Raw genomic sequence first — 26,859 nt, 5'->3', positions numbered from 1 at the left:
ATATAAGAACACTGCAAGACAAAGGATATTTCAGTGGCTAACTCAAAAAGGGCAACTAGGGATGGGCAACGAGTGCTGGTTTTGCTAGCAATACCCAGATCCTATGAATGAATAGAAATATTTACAGCAGAAGAAGATTGGGTTATCCTAATCTTTTGTATTTTCCTTGTAGTTTGGTTTATTGATTTATGGCATAGGAACCTTTGATAGGAATTTATATGGCATGAGCAATTCAGCAATAAATTTTAGTGGGGGAAGAAGCAATGGCCTAGAAGTCAGAACTTCCTCAGTTACAAGGAAGGGTCATTCAACCTGAAATGTTAACTTGATTTCTCTCCACAGATGCTGCCAGACCTGCTGAGCTTTTCCAGCACTCTCTACTTTTGCAACTAGAGGTTTATCTCTAGATTATTAATCCAGTGACCCAGGTCATAAAAGAAACTGGATAATGACCATAAAATCATTGCCAATTGTCAAAAAACCATCTGGTTACTAATGTCCTTTAGGAAAGTGAACTGTTCTCTTTATCTAATCTTTTTACGTGCGACTCCAGACACACACCAATGTGTTTGACTCTTAACAGCCTTCTGAGCAATTAGGGAAGGGCAATAAATGCTGGCCTAGTCATCATTGCCCACATCTCAAATTAATCTTTAAAAAAAGCCTCAGGGACAGAAGTGGATGTGAGGGATATATAGGTTTGAGCTTTTTGCAACTTAAGATATTGGTTCTTTTGTACAAAGTGTTCATTTTTTAAAAGAAAGTAAATTAAATACAGGTTGATCTGCTATAACGTGATGGTTGCTATTGAAAATTACACTATGGAAAACTGCTATGGAAAATTACACTGTAGAAGATTGTTACATTTTTTAAAAAAATCGCTATGCCCATTCAGTAGAATATTTGCATTATTCAAACAGCGACCATGATTTGTCAATCGCGTTATAGCCACTTTGTGTTAACAAGAGGTCTGTTAGGAGAATGATCTGTAGTAACGTCCCATATAGTGAATACAAAATAAAAAAAAGTGTACCTGATAACTGTAGTGAGCTTTGTAAACGACCCATTTTCTCACATCACTCTTATTGGCCACTCCAATTGATCTAACTGCTGCTTTGGATGCTGAAGTACTGGGCATGTCGAATTCCACATCCACAGAGTGGGCAAAACTAACAGGCACCTCCCGGTCAGATCCCAGTTCAAGGTGGCAGTAAAAAGAATGTGGATGGCCTGAAGCTGAAGAAACAATTTTATTGGCATAAAGAACATTACAAATTTTCAACTACTTTAAGAACAGTAACTATTAACCTTTACTACACTGGATCCTGTGGAGTACAGTCAGTTATAAATAAACAGCTCAAATAAAAGCTCACACAACATTGTTAGCAACTTACTGCATGATGTTATGGCCTGCACAAGGTACAATTAATTAGACTATAAAAATGAAAATAGAATTCTAGGTTTTAGCTTAAGAGATATCAGAAGGAAGTCGATCAGACTTGAAATATTAACTTTGCTTCTCTTCTACAGATGCTGCCAGACCTACTGAGTTTCTCCAGCACTGTTTTTATTACTGAATGTTTTAAGAACATTTTTGTTAACACTTTAGAACATAGAACATAGAACAGTACAGTACAGAACAGGCCCTTCAGCCCACGATGTTGTGCCGACCATTGATCCTCATGCAAGGCAAGCTTAATGTATGATCCCTCAAACTTCGGTGACCATATGCATGTCCAGCAGTCTCTTAGATGTCCCCAATGACCTCACTTTCACAACTGCTGCTGGCAACGCATTCTATGCTCCACAACTCTCTCCGTAAAGAACCCACCTCTGACATCCCCTCTATACTTTCCGCCAAACAGCTTAAAACTATGACTACTCGTGTTAACAATTTCTGCCCTGGGAAAAAGTCTCTGGCTATCAACTCTATCTATGCCTCTCATTATCTTGTACACCTCAATTAGGTCCCCTCTCTTCCTTCTTTTTTCCAATGAAAAAAGTCCGAGCTCAGTCAACCTCTCTTCGTAAGATAAGCCCTCCATTCCAGGCAGCATCCTGGTAAACCTCCTCCAAAGCATTCACATCTTTCCTATAATAGGGAGACCAGAACTGGACACAGTATTCCAAGTGCGATCTAACTAAAGTTTTATGGAGCTGCAACAAGACCTCATGGCTCTTAAACTCAATCCTCCTGTAAATGAAAGCCAAAACACCATATGCTTTCTTAATAACTCTGTCCACTTGGGTGGCAATTTTAAGGGATCTATGTACCAGCACACCAAGATCCCACTGTTCCTCCACACTGCCAAGAATCCTGTCTTTAATCCTGTACTCAACTTTCAAGTTCGACCTTCCAAAATGTATCACTTCGCATTTAATCAGGTTGAACTCCATCTGCCACCTCTCAGCCCATTTCTGCATCCTGTCAATGTCCTGCTGCAGCCTACCACAGCCCTCTATACTGTCAATGACACCTCCAACCTTTGTGTCGTCTGCAAACTTGCTAACCCCTCCTTCAATCTCCTCATCCAAGTCATTAATAAAAATTACAAAGAGTAGAGGCCCAAGAACAGAGCCCTGTGGAACACCACTCACCACTGACTTCCAAGCAGAATACTACTACTCGCTGTCTTCTGTCAACCAGCCAATTCTGTATCCAGACAGCTAAATTTCCCTGTATCCCATTCCTCCTGACCTTCTGAATGAGCCTACCATGGGGAACCTTATCAAATGCCTTGCTGAAGTCCATATACACCACATCCACCGCTCAACCCTCATCAACTTATCGAGCAACATCCTCAAAGAACTCAATAAGATTTGTAGGCATGACCTGCCCCTCACAAAGCTGTGTTGACTGCATTTAATCAAGCCATGCTCTTCCAGATGGTCATATATCCTATCCCTCAGAATCCTTTCTAACACCTTGCAGACGACAGACGTGAGACTTACTAGTCTGTAATTGCTGGGGATATCCCTATTTCCTTTCTTGAAGAGAGGAATTACATTTGCCTCCCTCCAGTCCTCAGGTACGACTCCGGTGGAGAGCAAGGATGCAAAGATCTTCGCAAGCGGCGAAGCAATCACATTTCTCGCTTCCCAAAGCAGCCGAGGACAAATCTGGTCTGGCCCTGGCGACGTGTCAATCTTAATGTTTGTCAAAATTTTCAGCACATCAGCTTCCTCAATCTCTATCCGTTCCAGAATGCTTACCTGCTCCTCAATGGTTTCATTCACTACAAGGTCCTTTTCTTTAGTAAAGACAGAAGCAAAAATCTCATTTAGGGCTTCCCCTACCTCCTCAGACTCTATACATAAGTTCCCTATGCTACCCCTGATCGGCTCTACTCTTTCTTTGATCAAAGTTTTGCCACAGGAAGTGGTCAAGGTGAAGAGTCTAAATGTATTTAGGGACGAACTAGAGATGCATATGAAGGAGAAAATTACAATAGTAGATTTAGAAGAGGAAAAAATGTAAGGAAGTTCAAAGGGCAACTTTGGTTGGACCAATTAGCTCCATTTTATACTATGTAGAGCCATAGAGCTGTTAAGCATGGAAACAGACCCTTTGATCCAAATTGTCCATGCTGACCAGAAATCCTAAATTAATCTAGTCTCATTTGCCAACACTTGGCCTATATTCCTCTAAACCCTTCCTATTTATACACCCATCCAGTTGCCTTTCACATGTTGTAATTGTACCAGTCTCCACTTCCTCTGGCAGCTCATTCAATACACATACCACCAAGTGAAAGAGTTGCCCCTGAGATCCCTTTTAAATCTTTCCCCTCTCACTTTCAACAAATGTCCTCTAGTTTTGGACTTCCCCACCCCAGGGAAAGACCTAGTCTATTCACACTATCCATGCCCCTCATTATTTTATAAACCTCTATAAAAGGTCACTCCTAAGTTGCCAACGTCCCAGGGAAGATAGACCCAGCCTATTCAACCTCTCCCTCTAGCTCAAATCCTTCTAAATCTTTTCTGAACCCTTTCAAGTTTCACAATATCCTTCCTTTGGCAGGGAGACCAGAACTGTACACAGTATTTCTAAAGTGGCCTAACTAATGTCGTGTACAGCTACAATATGATGTCCCAACCCCTATGTTCAATGCACTGACCAAAAAAGACAGGCATACCAAACGTCTTTTCCACTATCCTGTCTACTTGTGACTCTACTTTCAAGGAATTATGAACTATTTGTCTTATGCAATCCATATTGCAATCTTAAAGACTCAGCATGAACTTCAACACTTTCAGATTATAACCACTGCTTGCATGAGTTTTGGACACATGCCAATATTTCTGTTGCCATCTGCATCTCCCCTATGCCCACAGAACATAGAATAGTATAGCACAGCACAGGAACAGGCCGTTCAATATACAATGTTGTGCTGAACATGATGCTAAATTTAACTAATCCCTTCTGCCTGTCATGGTCCATTTTCTTCCATTTGTTGCTTTTTCATAATCCTATTTAAAAACCCTTAAATGCTCCTATCATATCTGTCTCTAGCACTACCCCTGGTAGTGCATTCCAGGCACCTACCACTCAGTGTAAAAAGAATCTTTCCCCTCTTACCTGAAATGAATGCCCTCTAGTATTAGATGCTTCAACTCAGAAAAGATTCTGACTGTCAACTCTATATATGCCTCATAATTTTACAGATGTCTAACTGGCCTCCCTTCAGCCTTCACCACACCAGGGAAATAACCCAAGTTTGTCCAGCCTCTCTGTATTGCTCATACCCTGTAATCCAGGCAGCATCCTGGTAAACCTCTTCTGCAGCGTCTCCAAAATGTTCACATTCTTTCTGTAAGATGGTGACCAGAAATGAATGCAATACTCTAAGTGCAGCCCAACCAAAGTTTTATAAAGCATCTTCTGATTCTTGTACCATTACCACACTTTATGCCTTGGATCATATCATTCATTTTGTAACTTAATAATATTGACAGATATACCTTCTCTTTCCACTAGCTGCATCCTTTCCATACAACTGTAATAGGTTAGAAACCGTTAAATCTCTAACAAACAAAAACAAAATTCAGAAATTACTTCAAATACTCAGCTGGTCTTGCAGCATCTGTGAAAAAGATCAACACTTAATCAGATTTTCACTTCTGAGATGGGTAGCTCAAATTGGGAAACTTACCAAATTGGTAGACCCACCTCAGTTTAAGAGGACCACCTTTGATCCAATTTTAATTCCTTGGATGGGATAGAAGAGAGAATTGAGTTGGGGTCTGCCAATTCCGGAAGCAGATCCGAAGTGGCCACTGGAGTGGAAAGTGTTCTAGTTAGAAGGTCTAAAGTTGGCTCTCTGGAACTTTTTAGAAGCTTTTAGGCCCTCTCGTGCTTAGCCACCTCCCTGTGCCACCCACCCCACCATGGACTGCAGCTTGAATCAGCAAGTAATTGGAGTCTGGATTGTCTTTTGTCTGTGGACATCTGAATGTCCATTCACGCACTTTATAGTAAAATCGTCAGCAGTGGGAATGCTGGCTCAACTTTTAATCCCTCTAACCCAGGGGCATATGGGACTCAACCACTGCTAATGCAGAGCAGATCAGAAAAACTTTACCTTGAAAAATGTCCTCTACCCCACTCCCCAGTGCAGCCTTGTTCAATAATGATAATTCTTTTGCAACTGTGTTAAAATTCCTACTTAGCCAAGATAGCAGTGTAGACAGAACAAAGATTAATGCTTTGGGTACAGTTTGTTCTAACATAAAGACAGTTAATAACATCTACACGAGATACAAATTAGGCAATAATCATTGTTTTAGTTGATTGTTCACACACTAATTTATTTCAAATTTTGCCAACTGCAAGCCCTCTCATTGAAACAATCGATGGAACTAGACTTATTTCCTGCAGTGTATAAAATTATTCACTGTCAGAATCAAAAACAGAAATCTGCAGGTCTTTTTCGATGACAACAACAATTTGTATTCATAACACCATTAAAGCATAAAAATATTCCATGATCAATGAACAAATCCATTAACAAATAGAGAAACAAAATTTCTCAGCAAGACCATATAAGGAGGCAGGTAACCAAAAGCTTAGTCAAAGAGTAAGGTTTCAAGGAAAGACTTAAAGAAGACAAAAGATCTAAAGAAGAGAGTTAAAAATCACACAACACCAGGTTATAGTCCAACGGGTTTATTTGGAAGCACTGGCTTTCGGAGAGCTGCTCCGCATCATTGCTAAAGAAGACAGATTTCCAGGGCTAAGGGTGTAGACTGCTGAAAAGATATCATCAATGATGGGGTGATTAAAATCAGGGAACCTCGAAGTCAGAATTGGAGGACAACAGAGATCACAGAGGCCAGTAAGTCTTGAGAAGATTGAGGAGTGTTGAGAGCTTAGAGAGATCTGTGAATAAGGATGCAAGTTAAAATCAAGGTATTGCCAGACTAAGACTCAATGTGTTTGAATGAGTTTAAACTGATGTAGAACAGAGTTAGTGGACTTACCAGGAGGCCAGATTTAATTAGATTCATTACAGTATGGAAACAGGCCCTTCGGCCCAACAAGACCCCTGACTAATGCACCTAACACCATGGGCAATTTAGTCTGGCCAATTCACCTGACCTGCACATCTTGGATTGTGGGAGGGAACAGGAGCAAACCCACACAGCTACAGGGAGACTGTCTGTCTGTGTGGAGTTTGCACAGTCATGTGAGGTGGGAATCAAGCCCAGGAACCTGGCACTGTGAGGCAGCAGTGCTAACCGCTGAGCAATCGTGTCACCCCAATGTATACATGTACACACTGATACATGTAGAAAATAGTAAAGTAAGTTTCAGCAACATATACTAAGACAAGGGCTAGGTTCGGTGACGTTAGGAAGGTAGAAATGGTCATCCTTGTTGATGGTGCAGTCAAAATTAATCTTATTGTTAAACAGGATGTTGAAGTTGCAAGCAGTCTGGTTAAATTGCAGTTTGCAATCAGGTAGAGGGATGAAGTCATGAGGTGCAGAACATGGTTTGTAACGGGAACAGAGGATGATAAATTTAGTTATTTAGACAACATCTCTATTCATCTATGACTTGAATAAACAGCATGACAAATCAGACACTGTGAAAGGGTGAATGGTGATGGTTGTGAGGTTGAGCTGGTGTCTTCATTAAATGTATGAAACTGGATATTTTGTTTCAGATTAGTTTGCTGGAGAGGTAGTTAATGGATGGGATTTAGAACATAGAACATAGAACATAGAACATAGAACAATACAGCGCAGTACAGGCCCTTCGGCCCTCGATGTTGCGCCGATCAAAGCCCACCTAACCTACACTAACCCACTATCCTCCATATACCTATCCAATGCCCGCTTAAATACCCATAAAGAGGGAGAGTCCACTACTGCTACTGGCAGGGCATTCCATGATCTTACGACTCGCTGAGTGAAGAACCTACCCCTAACATCAGTCCTATATCTACCCCCCCTTAATTTAAAGCTATGCCCCCTTGTAATAGCTGACTCCATACGCGGAAAAAGGTTCTCACTGTCAACCCTATCTAACCCCCTAATCATCTTGTACACCTCTATCAAATCACCCCTAAACCTTCTTTTCTCCAAAGAAAACAACCCCAAGTGCCTCAGCCTTTCCTCATAGGATCTTCCTACCATACCAGGCAACATCCTGGTAAACTTCCTCTGCACCCGTTCCAGTGCCTCCACATCCTTCCTATAGTATGGCGACCAAAACTGCACACAATATTCCAGAAGCGGCCGCACCAGAGTCTTATACAACTGCAGCATGACCTCAGGACTCCGGAACTCAATTCCTCTACCAATAAAAGCCAGTACGCCATATGCCTTCTTCACTGCACTATTTACCTGGGTGGCAACTTTCAGAGATCTGTGTACATGGACACCAAGATCCCTCTGCTCTTCCACACTACCAAGTAGTCTACCATTAGCCCAGTAATCCATCTTTTTATTACTCTTACCAAAGTGAATCACTTCACACTTAGCTACATTGAACTCCATTTGCCACCTTTCTGCCCAGCTCTGCAGCTTCTCTATATCCCGCTGTAACCTGCCATATCCTTCCTCACTGTCTACAACTCCTCCGACTTTCGTATCATCCGCAAACTTGCTCACCCAACCTTCTAACCCTTCCTCCAGGTCATTTATAAAAATGACAAACAGCAATGGTCCCAAAACAGATCCTTGCGGAACACCACTAGTGACGGCACTCCAAGATGAATTTTTTTTTTCTTTTTTTTTTTCTGGATATGAACCTGAATCAATTTTAATGTGAGGTTACCAATCTGAATCACTCCAAATGTAAACATTTCAAACAAGTATGCTGTTTTGGAAAATGTAGGGGGTGATGGATTCTCAGGGGAACGTAGCACGTTTCTGGTATTGAGACTAGCTCTAATGCAATGAGAGGTACATTGGTTCCAAGAGATGATTGTGTTGCTGTGCCTGAGGTACAGATAGATGTTTCTGTGGCCAGCAGCGAAAAATCAGAATGGTGTGTTGCTTCCCTGGTGCCAGGATCAAGGCTGTGTCAGGGTGCAAAATGCTCTCAAGGGGGAGAGGGGCCAGCAAGAGGTCACTGTCCACATTCGAACCAACGACATAGGAAGAGAAAAGGTTGAGATTCTGAAGGGAGATTACAGAAAGTTAGGCAGCAATTTAAAAAGGAGGTCCTTGAGAGTAGTGATATCTGGATATTCCCAAAATGCAGCACCTCTCATTTATCTGGATTAAAATCCATCTGGCACTTCTCAGCCCATTTGGCCCACCCGATCAAGATCCCACTGTACTCCGAGGTAACCCTCCTCACCGTCCACCACAGCTCCAACCCCGGTGCTACCCGCAAACCTACCAACCATCAAACTTACAAACTAATGCTCACATCCAAATCATCCCCGCGGCACTCCACTGGTCACAGGCCTCCAGTCCGACAAACAACCCTCCATCACCAGCCCCCTCCTCCACCCCCGAGCCAGCTCTGCACTCAAATAGCTAGTTCTCCCTGTATTCAGAGACATGATTTCCCAAGCACAAAGCCACATTGACCATCCCCAACCAGTCCCTGCCCCTCCAAAAACATGCACATCCCGTCCCTCAGGATTCCCTCCAATAACCTGCCCACCACCAATGTGAAATCATGTCTCACAGATTTGATTTTGTTACTTCTTTAAAAAAAGCTCAGAGGATTGATGAGGGCAGAATGGTAGATGTGATCTACATGGACTTCAGTAAGGCATTCGTCGAGGTTGTACATGGGACAAAAAGGGGACATGAGGTAGCTTTGGCAAATAGAGTTAAGGAGAATCCAATGGGTTTTTACAAATACATCAAGGACAAAAGGGTAACTAGGGAGAAAGTAGGGCCCCTCAATCATCAGCAAGGTTGTCTTTGTGTGGAGCCACAGAAAATGGGGGAGATACTAAAGGAGTATTTTGCATTAACTGTGGAAAAGGATATGGGAGAAATAGAATGTAGGGAAAGAGATGGTAACATCTTGCAAAATGTCCATATTACAGAGGAGAAAGTGCTAGATGTCTTTAAAGACAAAAAAGTGGATAAATCCCCAGGACCTGATCAGATCAACAGACCTCACCAGAACTCTGGGGAGGTAGGGAAGTGATTGCTGGGCCTCCCATATCATCGATAGTCACAGGTGAGTAGTGATATCCCGGTGCTACGAGTTAGTGAGGGCAGGAATAGGAGGATAGAGCAGATGCATGCATGGCTGAGGAGCTGGTGCATGGGAGAAGGACTCATGTTTTTGGATCATTGGAATCTCTTGCGGTAGATGTGACCTGTACAAGAAGAACAGATGGCACCTAAATTGGAAGGGGACTAATATACTGGCAGGGAGATTTGCTAGAGCTGCTCGGGAGGATTTAAACTAGTAAAGTGGGTGTGGGACCAAGGAGATAGTGAGGAAACGGATCAATCTGAGACTGGTGCAGCTGAGAACAGAAGCGAGTCAAACATTTCTTGACAAAAACAATACTTAGTGATGCACATACGGAAGCGTAATACTGAAAAGCTGTGGTTACATGGACCCTTTAATAGCCATTTGCTTTCTTCTTTTGATGCTTTGACACACTTAAGGAAAGGCAGTGGTGCAGTGGGAATGTCACCAATGTTTTCTCAGAGAGCTGTGGGACTTTGGAACTCTCTGCTCAATTTGCAGGGCGTGGGATCATTAAATATTTTTAAGGCACAGGTTTGGTTTGGGAATCAGAAGTTTAGGGATAAATGAAAATGAGGAATTCAAAACACAGACAGACAAGCCATAGTATGACTGAATGGCAGAAAAGCTCAAGGGACCAAAATAACCTACTTCTGCTCCTATTTCATATGTTAGTATATCCTACCCCAATGACAGAGCAGAATTATCAGAGGTGGCACAGTGGTATATGGTAGTGAGGTCTGGGAGTTGTCAACATGGACCCCAGACTCTTTGGGTTCATGGCATCATAGAGTCATACAGCATGGAAATAGATTCCGCAGTCCAACCCATTAATGCCAACTAGGTTTTCTGAAGCAAACTAGTACTATTTACCTGCCGTTGGCCCATATCACTTTAAACCTTTCCTTTTTACGTACCTGTCCGAGTGTCTTTTAAATGTTGTAACTGTACCTACATCTATCACTTCCTCTGGCAGTTTGTTCCACATGAAATGTTGCTACTCAGATTCCTTTTAAATTTTTGCCCTCTAGTTTTGAAATCCCCTACCCTTGGGAAGAGACCGCTACTTATCTATGCCCCTCATGATTTTATAAACCTCTGACAAGTCATCCCTCAACCTCCTACACTCCAGGGGAAGATTTTCTCTGCCTATCCAGTCTCCCCTGATAATGCAAACCCTCCAGTCCTGGTAATATCCTTGTAAATCTTTTCTGCAACCTTTCCAATTTAATAATATCCTTCCTGTAGCAGGGTGATCAGAATTACACACAGTACTCCAAAAATGGCCTCAATGTCCTGTGGAAGTTTTAAGATGGTGCTATTTATTTCTTCATGTTCTTGATTTTCCATATCCTTCCCCACAGTAAACAGTGATGTAAAATATTTGTTTATTATCTCCCCCACCACCTGCAATTTCACACATAGATGGCTTTGCTAAATTTTAAAGAGGCCATATTCTTTCCCTTGTTACTCTTTTGTCCTTAATCTCTTTGGATTCTCCTTAACCCTATTTGCCAAAGCTATCTCATGACTCCTTTTTCCCTCCTCAGCATACTTTCTTTATACTCTTCTCGGCATTCACTCGATCCTTGCTGTCTACCTGACAACTATGCTCCATGAGCAAATCTGAGGCTGGCAATTCTACAGCAAATAACGCACCTGATTCTCCAAGGACAATCATCTGTCTCAAGGTACATCTTCCATGGTCTCTGGATTAATAGAGACCTGCTCTGCTCTTGCATTCTATGTCTCAACTAACAGGCAAGTATCCCATATGCCTTCTTAACTACCTGTCCTGCTACTTTCCAAAGTCCTACCATTCATAGTGTAATCCTTTTGACTTGTTAACCTTCAACAAGTACATTCCCTCACACTTTTCTAGGTCAAATTCCATTTGCCATTGCTGTGACCAGTCTGTTGACAGCCTCCTGCAGTTTGCAGCTATCCTCCTCTATTTATCACCTTACCAATTTTTGTGTCACCCACAAACTTCTTGAACATGCACCCCACATTTATGTCCAAATCAGTAAAGTACACCACAAACAGCAAGGGTCCAACAGAACCCTACTGGAAACACACCTCCAGTCACAGAAACATCCTTCCACCATCACCCTACTTGCTTCCTAGCTCTTTGCTACTTTGTTTGTAGGATCCAGTGGGCCATTACTTTATAGACAATAGGTGCAGGAGTAGGCCATTCTGCCCTTCGGGTCTTTCATAGAATCATACAGTACAAAAAAAGATCCTGAGGCCCATCAAGTTTACACTGACAAAAATTATTCTAAATCTGCACTAGTCTCACTTTTCAACACTTGGTCCTTTGTCTTAAATGTTATTACATTTCAAATGCTTATCCATATACTCTGAAAATGTTGCATAGTTTCCTGCCTCAGCTACTTCCCCAGACAATGCATTTCAAATTTCCACCAACCACTGGATGAAAAGATTTTGTATCAGATCCCTTTTAAACCGCCAGCCTTTGGCCTTAAATGTATGCTCCTCAAATCAGGTACCCACTCAGCTCTAAAGAAAACAACCCAAGTTTATCCAGCCTCTCTCATTGCTAGACTGCTCCATCTCAAGCAACTTCCAAGTGAATCTCCTCTGTATCATTTCTACCAAATCAAGTCCTTCCTATAGTTTCAAGACTAGAAATGTATGTGATATTCCAGCTGCAGTCTAACAAAAGTCTTTTAAAGCTCCACCATAGACTCCCTGTTCTTATAATCTAAGCCATTACTGATAAAATGCACATGTCCCATATGCCTTCTTAATCTGGCCTGCCACCTTCAGCAATCTGTAGATAAGTACCTGAAGATCCTTCCGTTCCTTGGAGTTTCCTAGCGTCCTGCTTTTTGTTCAGTACTCTGTTGTCTTGTTAGTTCTTCCAAAGTGCATCACTTCATACTTAGAATTAAATTTCATCTGCCAATCTGACTAATCCATCTGTATCTTCTATTACTTAATACAAGACCTTCTTCCTCACTGAAATACCTAGCCAATCCTGGTGTCATCCGCAAATGTACTTACCATGCCCCACACATTTTCTTTTACAATATTTATGTATAATAACAAACAAAGGACCAGATGGGCCAATGGGCTGAGAAGTGGCAGATGGAGTTTAATTCAGATAAATGAGGGGTACTGCATTTTTGGGAAAGCAAATATTAGCAGGACTTATACACTTAATGGTAGGGTCCTAGGGAGCGTTGTTGAACAAAGAGACCTTGGACTGCAGCTTCATAGCTCCTTGAAAGTGGAGTCGCAGGTAGATAGGATAGTGAAGGCGGCGTTTGGTATGCTTTCCTTTATTGGTCAGAGTATTGAGTACAGGAGTTGGGAGGTCATGTTGCAGCTGTACAGGACATTGGTTAGGCCACTGTTGGAATATTGCATGCAATTCTGGTCTCCTTCCTAGTGGAAAGATGTTGTGAAACTTGAAAGGGTTCAGAAAAGATTTACAAGGATGTTGCCAGGGTTGGAGGATCTGAGCTACAGGGAGAGGCTGTACAGGCTGGGACTGTTTTCCCTGGAGCGTCGGAGGCTAAGGGGTGACCTTATAGAGGTTTACAAAATTATGAGAGGTATGGATAGGATAAATAGGCAAAGTCTTTTCTGGGTCACGGAGTCCAGAACTAGAGGGCATAGGTTTAGGGTGAGAGACTTAAGGGGCAACTTTTTCATGCAGAGGGTGGTACATGTATGGAATGAGCTGCCAGAGGATGTGGTGGAGGCTGGTACAATTGCAACATTTAAGAGGCATTTGGATGGGTATATGAATAGGAAGGGTTTGGAGGGATATGGGCCGGGTGCTGGCAGGTGGGACTAGATTGGGTTGGGATATCTGGTCGGCATGGACAGGGTTGGACCTAAGGGTCTGTTTCCATGCTGTACATCTCCATGACTCTAATAAGCCATCCAGCAGTGACCCAGTATGCCACTGGACACTGGCCTCTAGTCACAAAAATAACCTTATGCTACCGCCCACTGTCTCATACAACTAAGTCAATTTTGAATTTAACTTGCCAAATTACCCTGGATCCCATATGGGACCTTGTCAAATTATTGCTGAAATCCATATACACAGGGACCTCAATTATCCGGCATTTGATTATCTGAATATCAGATTATCCGGCAAGATCACAAGGTCCCAATGCTTGGCTAAACTATGTTACCCGGCATTCGATTAACCAAACAAAATACTCCCCACCTGTGTCCTTCAGATAGTTTGAAGTTCCTCTGTAAAATCCACCAACTGTACTGTCCTCACCTGTCCACCTGGTCACCTCAAGAAAATTCAATCAAATTTGACCTTCCTCTAATAAAACCATGCTGACTATCCCTAATTAAACCTTGCCTCTCCAAGTGGAGATTAATTCTTTCCTTTAGAATTTTCTCAAATAATTTCTCTACCACTGACATGAGTGTCATTGGTCTATGATTCCCTGGATTATCTTTACCATCTTTCTTGAAAAGTAGAACATAGAACAGTACAGCACAGAACAGGCCCTTTGGCCCACGATGTTATGCCAAGATTTAATCCTAATGTAAAATATACTAACTTAACCTACTCACCCCTCAATGCACTGCTATCCTTGTGAATGTCCAGCAGTCACTTAAAATGTCCCCAATGATTCTGCTTTCACCACCACCGCTGGCAATGCATTCCATGCATTCACAACTCACTGCATAAAGAACCTACCTCTGACGTCTCCTTTATACCTTCCTCCTAATATCTTCAAACTATGACTTCTCGTACCAGTCTATCCTGCCCGGGAGCAATGTCTCTGGCTATTGACTATCTATTCCTCTCATTATTTTGTACACCTCAATCAGGTCTCCTCTCTTCCTCCTTCTCTCCAGAGAGAAAAGTCCAATCTTATTCAACCTTTCTTCATAAGGCAAGCCCTCCAGTCCAGGCAGCATCCTGGCAAACCTTCTTTGCACCCTCTCCAAAGCCTCCATATCTTTGCTATCGTAGGGTGACCAGAACTGGACACAATATTCCAAGTGTGGTCTCACCAGGGACTTGCAGAGCTGCAGCAAACCCTTGCGGCTCTTAAACTCGATCCCCCTGTTAATGAAAGCCAAAACACCATATGCTTTCTTAACAACGCTATCCACTTGGTTGGCAACTTTGAGGGATCTATGTATTTGCACACCCAGATCCCTCTGTTCCTCCACAGAATCACATTAGCTGTCCTCCCCGATAATTTCCTCCCTCATCTCAGACAGCAGCCTGGGATAAAATTCATCTGGACCTGGGAATTTGTCCACTTTTATGCCTGCCAAAACCACCTCACCTCTCATGTCAAAACTGCTCAAGACCTCTCAGTACCTATTCCCAAAATACTGTACCGACATCTTCCTTCTCCAAGAGTGAAGACAGATGTGAAGTACTTGTTTATACCCTACCGATGTCTTCCTCTCCAAGCATACAGTGCCCTTTATCCTTGATTATCCTCTTTCCCTTGGTGTACTTATAGAATATCTTGGGATTTTCCCTTATTTTACTGCCAGTGTTTTTTCAAGCTTACTCTTTGCTCTCCTAGTTGCTTTCTTAAGCTCCTACCTGCACTTTCACCGGGCCCTCCATTGATTTGCTCCCTTTGTAACTGTTAAAAGCCTCTCTTTACCTTCTTGTCTGGACCTAAATATTCATAGATATTCAGAGTTCTCTAGGCTATCACTATCACTCCTTTTTTTCTTCTTCCTCCTCTCTGTCATTTATAATGACAGAAGCTTGGCTTTGTCTGCATATTTCAACCTAAAGAAAACCAATCCCAGTTTGAAAACCCCTCCCCAGTGTTCTGCCACAGATTTACCTTGAGTAGCCATTCCCAGCAAGATTCTGCCTTACTTAAATAAAATCTGCCTTTCCCCAATCCAAAATCCTTTTTTATAGACCTTTTTCCTTTCTAGTAACAAAATTAAAATCATACTATGATGCACTTCCTTGACAAGTCTTCCCTGAGGAACCTTATCAAAAGCCTGGCAATAGTCAATGTCAACCACATCAAATGCATTACCCTCATCAACACTCCTGCGTAGCTCCTCAAAACATTTCATCAAATTAGTCAAAGGTGGCCTTTCTTCCTGTAGTGATTGTAAAATATAGAGTCAGGTGAATCTCATAGAAAATAAGTTTCCTGATTGGACCAGATTAATAGCTTCTATCAAGGAGCTCTGACTGACCGATATAAACAAGAAGGACAGAAGTTCTGTTCACTCTGAGAACGGGCTCTGAGGAAGCCAGACCAGTGTCAGTGTCAAATACTATGTGCATGTAAATAAAGGGTCATTTGGTGACAGAAAACCAGCCTCTGAAGGGTCTTTCCATGCTGACTATCTCTGATTAATCCACATCTTTGTTGCAATAGTTAGGTCGAGAAGCATCAAAAGGATAAGGCTTTGAGCAAGTGAGCCGAGACAGCAGCAGAGTTTTGAAGTGTTTTGGAAATAGAACTATATAGTCTTGGAGGTGATGATGATAATTGTAAAAAAGGGGGGAATTCAACAGCTTGTATACAAAACTTCAAAGTGGTAGGACAGGTTAACAAAGCAGCCAATAAATTAATGGAATCCAAGAATTTGGATTTAGAGTTTAGCATTGAGAATTTTAAAAAAAACTGGAAGTTATGCTAAATATACATAAACACATTTACTCTTCCACAGCTGGAGTATTATGCCCAAGAAACAGATGCAACATGAAGAAAAACCATTCAGGCAAAGAGTAACTGTAAAGGTAACTGCCTGATTGGAGGCTGTGTATCCATCACCCTAAAAAATAAGGATAAATACATGGAGAGAAATTTGCAGAAGTAGGAGGTCTAAAGAACAGCTATAGCAAACGTCCTCCTGTGCTAAAATATACTATGACAACAAACTTTGCCCTTAATGTAACATTCACAAAAGCATAATGAGATTGCTCCAATACAACTACTCAAGCATAAAGTAGAACCAATGTGAATAGGTTTCTCTAATAGGAACAATTTCCACTTACTGTTGTTATGGTTGTACAACTCTGGTCACTTTTACACAATCTATTAAGACTCAAGGTACAAATATGACCAATGATGTAGAAATCATTAAGTGTTTCAGTTTCATCCCAAATTGATACCGATTTATTGGCTGCTTTGTTAACCTGTCCAGCCACTTTCAAGTTTTGTACAAGCTCTTGTTCTTGCATCCCCCCCTTTTACAATCCCAATTTTTGCAATAGGAGTTATTTTACTACCTTTCAAAATTTTAGATTGCCAATAAGCAAATGAAAAGAAACTTTTCAAAAAAAAAAGACGACACTGTATCAATATGTAAATTATACTGTCATGAATTCTTTTGATACAAAGCTTGCCTGCCAGTTTCATGGAACTTATCTCAGGAGACATTTACCTATGGTACTTTTACCCTTTTCCTTTATAGGTCAACATATACTTTAGTGATAAGATTTAGACAGGTCGGGGTAAAACATTAACAGTTAAGAGCTTCCACACAAACAACAGTTGACTGCCACTCACCTGAATTTTTGTCCGGGAGTCTGTTGATTCGCCATACAATAGCTTTAAAGGCATGTTCATACTTGGCACTTCCCAATGTTACTCTCATGACAGGCTCTGAGCCAGACATGCTAGCACTACCAAAGCTGGCACTCCTATTAACTCTGGCCTTCAGGGACTTTTCTCGCAAGACACCTTCTCGTCGAAAGTTCTTAACCCAATCTGTTGGGACTGGATACCGAATCATCACATTTTCACAAGGCATTGCTGCAAAATGATCCCGATTAGACACAAACCCAGATGACATTACCAACCAAGACTGAAGCTCCACTTCAGCACCCTTAACAGTCGCTAAGGTTTTAAGGGAGAAAGGAAGAGTCTTTTCACCAAAGGTAGTCCTGAAACGCATTAATTCAAACCTATGACCATCTAATGGTAAAAACTTAATTAATCTGGAATTTTTGAATTCATCAACAGCCACACATGTATGGAACTGGCAGTCATTCATTTTAATCCATTTAGTTGTGGTTGTGGGAATAATGTCATGCCTTGACACAACTTCACGTCCCTTCATCTGAACATCATTGAAGCCTATCCTACATTCTGGCATCCCAGACACAAAAGCCAGAACATTGACATGAGTGACCACAGAATGCTGGATGAGTCTGTTGTCTGCTTTAGCCACAATACCTTTAAATTCATCCTGTACTTCCACAGTTATCTCTTCTTCAAAATAATTGGCACAAATATCTCTGGCACTCGGTAATTTCATTAGTGTATCCTGAACTGTAGTCACAAAACTTACATAATCTTCATAAATTGTGGTGCCCAATTTCATCACCTGCACCCGGACTGGTGTCTGTACTACTGTTAGCATAGGATGATATTTCCGTTTTTCCTTGTATAATACTTTATCTATACTTATAGTGTGTATTTTCCCATTTTCATCAAAGTTCTGAAGTTTCAGTTCAGACAGCTCATGGCAGGGCAGAAGCTGAACCTCCCGAAAAGGCTTCTCAAGACCCTTTTCATAAAAGAGTTGTAAACATGCATTATCTAGCATTTTGACATATATAGGGCCCCAGTGTCTTGATGACATGATGTTCTTTTTCTCAGGTATTCTCAGCATCATTGGCCAACCATCCTTAGGCTGCAGGTAGTTAAAGTTAAATGTATTGCTTTCTGCCTCTGGAGAGTGCAAAGGATCATCAGGTAAGGTACGACGATCAAGCTGATCTGGATCCTCAATGTGAATTTGTTTAAGCCGAGTTAGAGCATCAAGATGAGAGCTGTAGTTTATTGGGTCATCTGCAAATGTGGCATTTAAAGCATTACTAAACATAATAGAATCTCTTTGACCATTAATGTGAGAACTGGAAAAGGGAGAGTCTGGACAGTGGTCAAATGCCACAATAGAATCCCTTTGACTGTTGATGTTTCCATCATTTACAATTGCAGAAGGAAGTTGTGAGATCATATCTTCAGAATTCATGATTATAGAATAATTCATCTGATTATTAGGTTTTCCATCAGGAAATGGGGGAATCAGATCTTCTTCATCACTGAAAATAATAGAATCCCTTTGATTTTGGATTTTTACATCAGAAAATGAGGACATCAAATTCGAAGAATTAATGAAAACAGAATCCCCCTGATTATTAGCACTTACAATTGGAAGTGGAGAGGCCAAATCTGGAGAATTCTTGAACACAACTAAACTCCTTTGATCATTCAGATTTCCAAAATATGGGGAAATTGGATCTGGAGGATGACCTGATGTAGGAACAGAATCCTTTTGGCAATTGGGATGTGAATTAGAAAATGGAGAGTCCGGTACATTTTGCTGTTGAAAGATCTGAGATGTGTTTGCTAATGAGTTCACCAAGGCTGACTTTTCATTTTGGTCAAAGAATGCTTGAAATGGATTGATTGGTGATGGCTGGACATCACGTAGAGATTCATCCAAAAAAGGGTTAGTGCTGCGAACTGGTGAAAATGGGTTTATGGTTGGACTAATTAGTGCAAGTGCATCATTCTTTTCTTCAGCAGAAAAATCCACCAAATTATTCTTTGATGCTGTTTTTTCAAAGCCTGTTTGAGGCCCCTGGAGAATCTTGTCATTTTCTTGAGTTGTTCCGTTGTGAGAAATTCCTGGTTTTAGAGGTGATGTTTGTACTGGTGAAATAAGATCTGGATCATCATCAAATGTCACCCAGCTTGAAAAGCGTGCTGTTGACATCTTGCACCCATTCAGCTGCATGTTATTGGGATTTCTATTCACTGTTTCCGTTCTTGTTCCATGGTGACAATAATAAGAGCCGGTTTCTGAAGAAAAAGAAACAATATTAACAAGAGTTAAAACCAAAACTGTGAATGCTAAGATATAGAAACAAAAGAAGAAAATGCTAGAAATAGACCATATCTACAGGCTTATCCCATCTGAAAATAAAAAGATGTTAATATTAGTTCTTCTATTCAGCTTCCATAACATCAGGATTGATATATTCTGATTTTCCAACAATATAACAACATCCTACTATTCAAAATCCACAACTCCCACTATTTAGCCATCATGAGAATATTTGTGTCAATGGCTCACTAAAAAGTATATCATCCCATGTGTAGAGGAGGCTGAAATTGTATTGAACAAAAGAATTATGCAAGTAAAAACACATAGCGTTTGTAGTTCTAATAAAAGTTGTGAAGCAACAAAGTGCAATGAGAAGTACTGCAAGATCTTACAGATAATTCAAATATAATTCAATGGAAACCCAACTAATTCAAAAATACTTCATTAGGAATATGGTCAAGGTACTCTCAGGGATACTTTGGGTGATAAAGTATTAATATACAATATTTTGGTACATGGTCTTTTGAGGATTGATGCTGTCTGAATTTGGAATCTTGTCAATGTACCTGGCTGTGTGACATCAAGACTGGTCTGAATCAACACCTCTGAGGTATACAGGGACTACCCGTATGCATTACTTCTCCTGCTACAATACCACTCAGGCTGCCCAGTAAGCAGCTGATATTGCTGGTCACACCAGGTGCAAAGTATTTTCGTGGTAAAAACAATGATTGCAGATGTTGGAAACCAGATTCTGGATTAGTGGTGCTGGAAGAGCACAGCAGTTCAGGCAGCATCCAAGGAGCTTTGAAATTGACGTTTCGGGCAAAAGCCTTTCATCAGGAATAAAGGCAGTGAGCCTGAAGCGTGGAGAGATAAGCTAGAGGAAGGTAGGGGTGGGGAGAAAGTAGCATAGAGTACAATGGGTGAGTGGGGGAGGGAGGAGAGGGTGGAGTGTAGAGGTGGAAAAGGAGATAGGCAGGTAGGACAAGTCCGGACAAGTCATGGGGACAGTGCTGTGCTGGAAGTTTGGAACTAGGGTGAGGTGGGGGAAGGGGAAATGAAGAAACTGTTGAAGTCCACATTGATGCCCTGGGGTTGAAGTGTTCCGAGGCGGAAGATGAGGTGTTCTTCCTCCAGGCGTCTGGTGGTGAAGGAGGCCCAGGACCTCCATGTCCTCGGCAGAGTGGGAGGGGGAGTTGAAATGTTGGGCCACGGGGCGGTGTGGTTGATTGGTGCGGGCGTCCCGGAGATGTTCCCTAAAGCACTCTGCGAGGAGGCGCCCAGTCTCCCCAATGTGGAGGAGACCACATTGGGAGCAACGGATGCAATAAATGATATTAGTGGATGTGCAAGTAAAACTTTGATGGATGTGGAAGGCTCCTTTTAGGGCCTTGGATAGAGGTGAGGGAGGAGGTGTGGGCGCAGGTTTTACAGTTCCTGCGGTGGCAGGGGATAGTGCCAGGATGGGAGGGTGGGTTGTAGGGGGCGTGTGGACCTGACCAGGTATTCACGGAGGGAACGGTCTTTGCGGAAGGTGGAAAGGGGTGGGGAGGGAAATATATCCCTGGTAGTGGGGTCTGTTTGGAGGTGGCGGAAATGTCGGCAGATGATTTGGTTTATGCAAGGGTTCATAGGGTGGAAGGTGCGCACCAGGGGCGTTCTGTCCTTGTTGGAGGGGTGGAGGGCTCTCGATGCGGTCTCCTCTACATAGGGGAGACTGGGCGCCTCCTAGCAGAGTGCTTTAGGGAACATCTCCGGGACACCCGCACCAATCAACCAAACCGCCCCATGGCCCAACATTTCAAGTCCCGCTCCCACTCTGCCGAGGACATGGAGGTCCTGGGCCTCCTTCACCACCAGATGCCTGGAGGAAGAACACCTCATCTTCCGCCTCGGAACACTTCAACCCCAGGGCATCAATGTGGACTTCAACAGTTTCCTCATTTCCCCTTCCCCCACCTCACCCTAGTTCTAAACTTCCAGCTCAGCACTGTCCCCATGACTTGTCCGGACTTGTCCTACCTGCCTATCTCCTTTTCCACCTATACACTCCACCCTCTCCTCCCTGACCTATCACCTTCATCCCCTCCCCCACTCACCCATTGTACTCTATGCTACTTTCTCCCCATCCCCACCCTCCTCTATCTTATCTCTCCACGCTTCAGACTCACTGCCTTTATTCCTGATAAAGGGCTTTTGCCCGAAACGTCGATTTCGAAGCTCCTTGGATGCTGCCTGAACTGCTGTGCTCTTCCAGCACCACTAATCCAGAAGCAAAGTATTTTCGTGCCCATTGGGCAGACTCTTCCTGTGGGAAAAGGCAATTTACACAGCAGGACATTGATTTGGCAATCTCACTTCAACATGATTTTGCCACCTAAGAGGTTATTCCAGTAACAGTTACCCGCTTAACAACAGTGGATAATCAATTTGATAGTTATGCAGTGATATGAGGACACTGCCACGATCCAGCAGACAGATCACCTATTGAGGCCATGTCCTGAAAATAGCAGAGGGTTGCCTCATGGTGGCAGAGAGTGGTGTGTGTGTGTGTGTGTGTGTGTGTGTGTGTGTGTGTGTGTGTGTGTGTGTGTGTGTGTGTGTGTGTGTGTGTGTGTGTGTGTGTGTGTGTGTGTGTTTGTATTTCTTTAGCTCTGCTTCCTAAAATCTACCCAATAATACTGGAGCCAAGTCTGCCAGACTGTTAACAGCTGTAGCCGCATTCCACCACAGTGAATATTTTTGCTGCTGAGGATTGATCCTCTCCAAGGTTGTCATGACTTTCCTTCCTCTGTCGCCAAATTTTAGTTAATGCTACCACCAAGGGCATCAAAATCATAATTATCTATCCACAAAACAGAAAATCCCAAGCCTAGCAATATCTCAAAAACAAGGATTAACTTCTTACAAAACAAAACTTTGTTTTTGAAGAAATATTGTACATTGCATGGCCAAACATTTTCAATTTAAAAATCCACATCTTTCTGCAAGCTATAAAATTTTCCCTAGTACCAATCAGTGCTTTGTTATGCATTGAGAGAAAACAACCAGGTTCTAGTAAATAGAAATGTGGAAGGTTGAGAATTATTTTTACATTAAAATTAAATAAGAATGCTAGGAAACTTGAAATCATTTCACTTCATTTTGCCATTTGTTTTTGTCACTGTGTTGCAATGATTGTAATCTACTGTATGTAGATTATATCTCCAATTTAACTTTTGTTGGACTCAACGAAGCATGCAATCTGGGGCTGAAACACTAACCATCTTTTCATTTCTTCCAGTAACTACCAGCATAAAGAACTTAAAAGATAGGTCTGAGGGGATCAGTATGAACGGATCAATTTCTTGGAATTTAGTGACAATTTGAGGACATTTTTATAATGATTTCTATCAAGTTCACATTCAGATAACCCCCAAAAAAGTGGAGTTTTAAACAGTATTATTTTCTCATATTTAAGAGCACTTTTATTCAATTAAAAACAATGCAAAGAATTTAGCTATAATCCCATTTTCACATATTAAGAGACTATAGCACCACAGTGTGACTAATGCATATTTCTCAACAAATTCATGTGCATGATTCTATTGTTTCTAAAAGGGAAGTTATTGACAAAACCAAGGTTCCTATGATTTGGAAATGCAGGTGTTGGACTTGGATGTACAAAGTTAAAAATCACACAACACCAGGTTATAGTCCAATAGGTATAATTGGAAGCACTTGCTTTCGGAATGCTGCTCCTTCATCAGGTGGTTGTAGGAGTAATGCAGAGTCTTGAGCAAACAGCTATGCCAACCATCCAACTCAAACTCTGGGTCCGCTATGTGGATGACACCTTTGTGATCACTAAATGAAACAAGTTAGAGGAAACCTTCAAGACTATCAATAATACCCTTACTGGCATAAAATTCATGAAAAAGGAGGAAAACACCAACAAACTGTCATTTCTAGATGTCACAGAGCAAACAGCCAATGGGGTACTTCAAAACTAGCACCTTCAGAAAAACAACACATACAGACCAAATATTGAACTCCAGAAGCAATCATCCCAACACCCACAAAGAAAGCTGCATCAGAACATTATTTCAACGAGCTAACATACACTGTAGCACAGAGGAACTACGCAGAGCAGAAGAAAATCACCTATTATGTATATTCAAAAAGGATGGGTACCCAATGAACACAGTCCGCCGATTTCTCAGCAACAAACCCAAACAAGCAGACAAAACACGTCAGAAAGCCTAGCCACCCTCCTTTACATCAAAAACATCTCGGAAATGACTGCCATTCTACTCAGACCCGTTGGCATCATGGTAGCCCACAAACCCACCAACACAGCTGACCCTATACAGACAATGAGCAAAACTAACATCATTTACAAAATACCGTGCAAGGACTGTAACAAATACTACATTGGACAAACAGGCAGCAAAACTAGCCACCAGGATTCATGAACACCAAATAGCCACAAAAAGACATGATCCTCTCTCATTAGTATCTTCACATACGGATGCGGAAGGACACCACTTTGACTGGGGCAACACATCCATCCTAGGACAAGCCGAACAAAGACATGCACGAGAATTCCTAGAAGCATGGAATTCCAACCGGAACTCTATCAACAAACACATCGAGTTAGACCCCATCTACCCCTGTGAAAAGGAACAGGAAGTGACTTCACCACAGGTAATAACATAATCACAGGAAAGGATATCACCAACCCAAAGAAACCCAAACATATAAATAGAAAGCAGGAATTTTCAGCATTGCTTCGCCTGAGGCCCACTGCAGATGTTACCTAGTAGGGTAATGAAACGTCTGGAATTGAACCTTGCAGTTCAGCGAGCAAACCTCAACCTGAGCTACAAATCTTCTCAAAACTCGTTATTTAGCAATGCAGCTATGCACAGATCTGTTGTAGGTTTTCTGTTGTGAATGTTCCAATTTCTCTTTCCTTTCTAGTTTTGATCAAAACTATCTCTATGCTTTTCATTAACAGGACCGATGATTAGCCTATGGAATCTTGTTCTTGCCTTTGCATTCATTGTTGTGACTTTCTTGACATGATAGCACAGTTGAAATGGTGAACTTTGTGGGAGGAGTATTCATTCGAACATCATCAAGTGGCATTTCAGAGCTTCTCTTTTATACAAATTCAGTAAATGTTCCATATATGCCCTATTTAATAAACAAAAACAGACTTCAGGACTCTATATCTTGATTTTGTGTCTTTGCTTGTGGCAGGAGGCAGTTTAAATAACGTAAATAACGATGTCGATTTGAAAAGCTCAAAAATATTAATGTTTATTTAACATTACAAAGTATGTAATCTGTTCAATTAGCATCTTTATCATTTATTGATAAACATTTATATTTACTGCAATTATTAATATTACTGTGTTTTTCCACATTAAATTTTAATGGACTAAAAAGCAAAATGTTTCAGATGCTGGACATCTGAAACAAACAGAGTACTGGAAAAATTTAGCAGGTCTGAAAGCATGTGTGATGAGAGAAACAGAATTAACATTTCAAGTCTGATATGACTCTCTTAAGAACGGTGGTTCAACTCTGAAACAGTTCTGAACAACACTCATATGGCTCTTGATATGTTACTTCTGTTTCTTTCACAGATGCTCCCGGACCTGCTGGGTTTCTCCAATATTCCCTGTTTCTTTTTATATTTTAATTCTTGCTGTTTTCACTTAATTAGCTTATAGCTAAAAACACTGAAATATATTTATTGGAATTGTAAGAATTTTATCTTGACATAGCGCTTCAAGGTACAGTGTTTTACAGAACGATTAATGAAAGTATATAGCAGTAGAGTAGGTACTTGCAGCCATATTACACTTTTGTCTCCTACGCATTGAACATGTATAAGCTTGCTGTTCTGTAGATTTAAGTCTTTGGCTGAAAGTCTTTACTTGCTTGGTCTTTTACGAGAAAGCATGTTGATTGAAATTAAAAAGGATAAAAATCAAAAACTGAGGTCTAGATTTAATTTGAAAAGAGTAGGTAACTTGGAGAATCCAAAGAATTTAACAATTATGCTTTTAGAGTTATAACGTCACACAGAAGATCAGCTGTGAAGCCACATTCGGTCTTTACTCTGTAATTTTCTTCCATCCAGTGCCAGAAACTAGATATCTGTCCCTTTTTCTTGCGCAAGTTCAAAATAATATTAATGATTACCCGCTGAACCCAGAACCATCAGACCATGCGTTAGACCTTGGGAAGGCTCTCAACTGGTCTTTTAATATCTCATTGTAAATATTCAAGATGCTTCTGCATTTCAAATAACCATTTTTTGAAATGCATTCTCATGTTGATAATGTCCAGCTATGATGTGCTGTTATACAATTAAATAAGAAACCAAACAACAACTTGCTGTTATAAACTATTGTACTTTCTCACATTTAGGAGCCCAACAAACAACTATCCTAATACTACACCTTCATACTCAAGTATCACATCAAAAGTTTACCAGCCTCAGCCAAGTCAACTGAGAAATGGAGAATAAAAGAATCATTTTGTTCATTAAATCTCAACTTTCCTTCCTCTTACAAAATCTTCTTCTAATTTATTATAAAATTATAGAACAAACAGCACAGAGGCAGCCATTCGACCCATTCTATCTGCGCCAAGTCGCAAGAATAACAAACCCGTGTCTTTCATTCAAACTCTCTCCAGTGCTTCAAATGTTCCAACTATGTGAGAGTAAAAATAATTAATTAGGAATTCTTCAGACTTGATTAGCCTTGCAGCATAAGTAAGCAAAAATCTTTGTCAAATTACTTCTAACCCCACCAAATTGTTGCATTTTTCATTTTACAGACAGATATCTATTGTGGTCACATTTGTTACTTCTCATTTCATTTTACATTACCTTTAGATTATCCAGCATAATTTTTTTGTGCAATGTCTTAATTTGATGAGATTCCTTTGACTGCAATGATCTGTCTGCTGCCAGCCACTTAACTATATAACATGGCATCATCAACAAAAACAAAAATATATCATGCAATGGAAGTATTCTCTACTTTATTATTTACAGGTAGCATCAACAACACAGACTTTGTGGCATTCTTTGTGGAAAACGTAATTCAGGAAAGTAGTTTTTCCCACACATCTTAAATGACCATTGTTGAAAAAGTCATTGCTGAAACGTACTGCCCTCTGAAAATGACGCTACAAATTGACCAGGATAACTAGAAAAGGTTGGGAAATACTTAAAACAATAACACAAAAGTGAAAATGGACATCAGTTAATATATTTCAAAATTTTAACATTATAATAAACTACAGCTGTTGTGAGAATTATCTGATAA

The 26,859-nt window shown here is 41.1% G+C and overlaps 1 protein-coding gene across 2 annotated transcripts in view; it reads right to left on the bottom strand.

Annotated features, from left to right (window-relative positions):
* The window catches only part of ston2 (stonin 2), a 134,145-nt gene that overhangs the window by 3,345 nt on the left and 103,941 nt on the right, over window positions 1–26,859 (bottom strand). For both annotated transcript variants that reach the window (XM_072568109.1, XM_072568110.1), the window contains 2 exons: window positions 17,197–19,500; window positions 1,034–1,236 (listed from right to left, as the gene is read on the bottom strand). In XM_072568109.1, the coding sequence (XP_072424210.1) occupies window positions 1,034–1,236; window positions 17,197–19,500 (2,507 nt within the window). The remainder of the gene's footprint in view (window positions 1–1,033; window positions 1,237–17,196; window positions 19,501–26,859) is intronic.

This window comes from Chiloscyllium punctatum, chromosome 4 (assembly GCF_047496795.1).
Source record: "Chiloscyllium punctatum isolate Juve2018m chromosome 4, sChiPun1.3, whole genome shotgun sequence".
Classification (NCBI taxonomy): domain Eukaryota; kingdom Metazoa; phylum Chordata; class Chondrichthyes; order Orectolobiformes; family Hemiscylliidae; genus Chiloscyllium; species Chiloscyllium punctatum.
The sequence above is the reverse complement of the archived record's forward strand: the minus strand, read 5'-3'. Positions and strand labels throughout refer to the sequence as shown.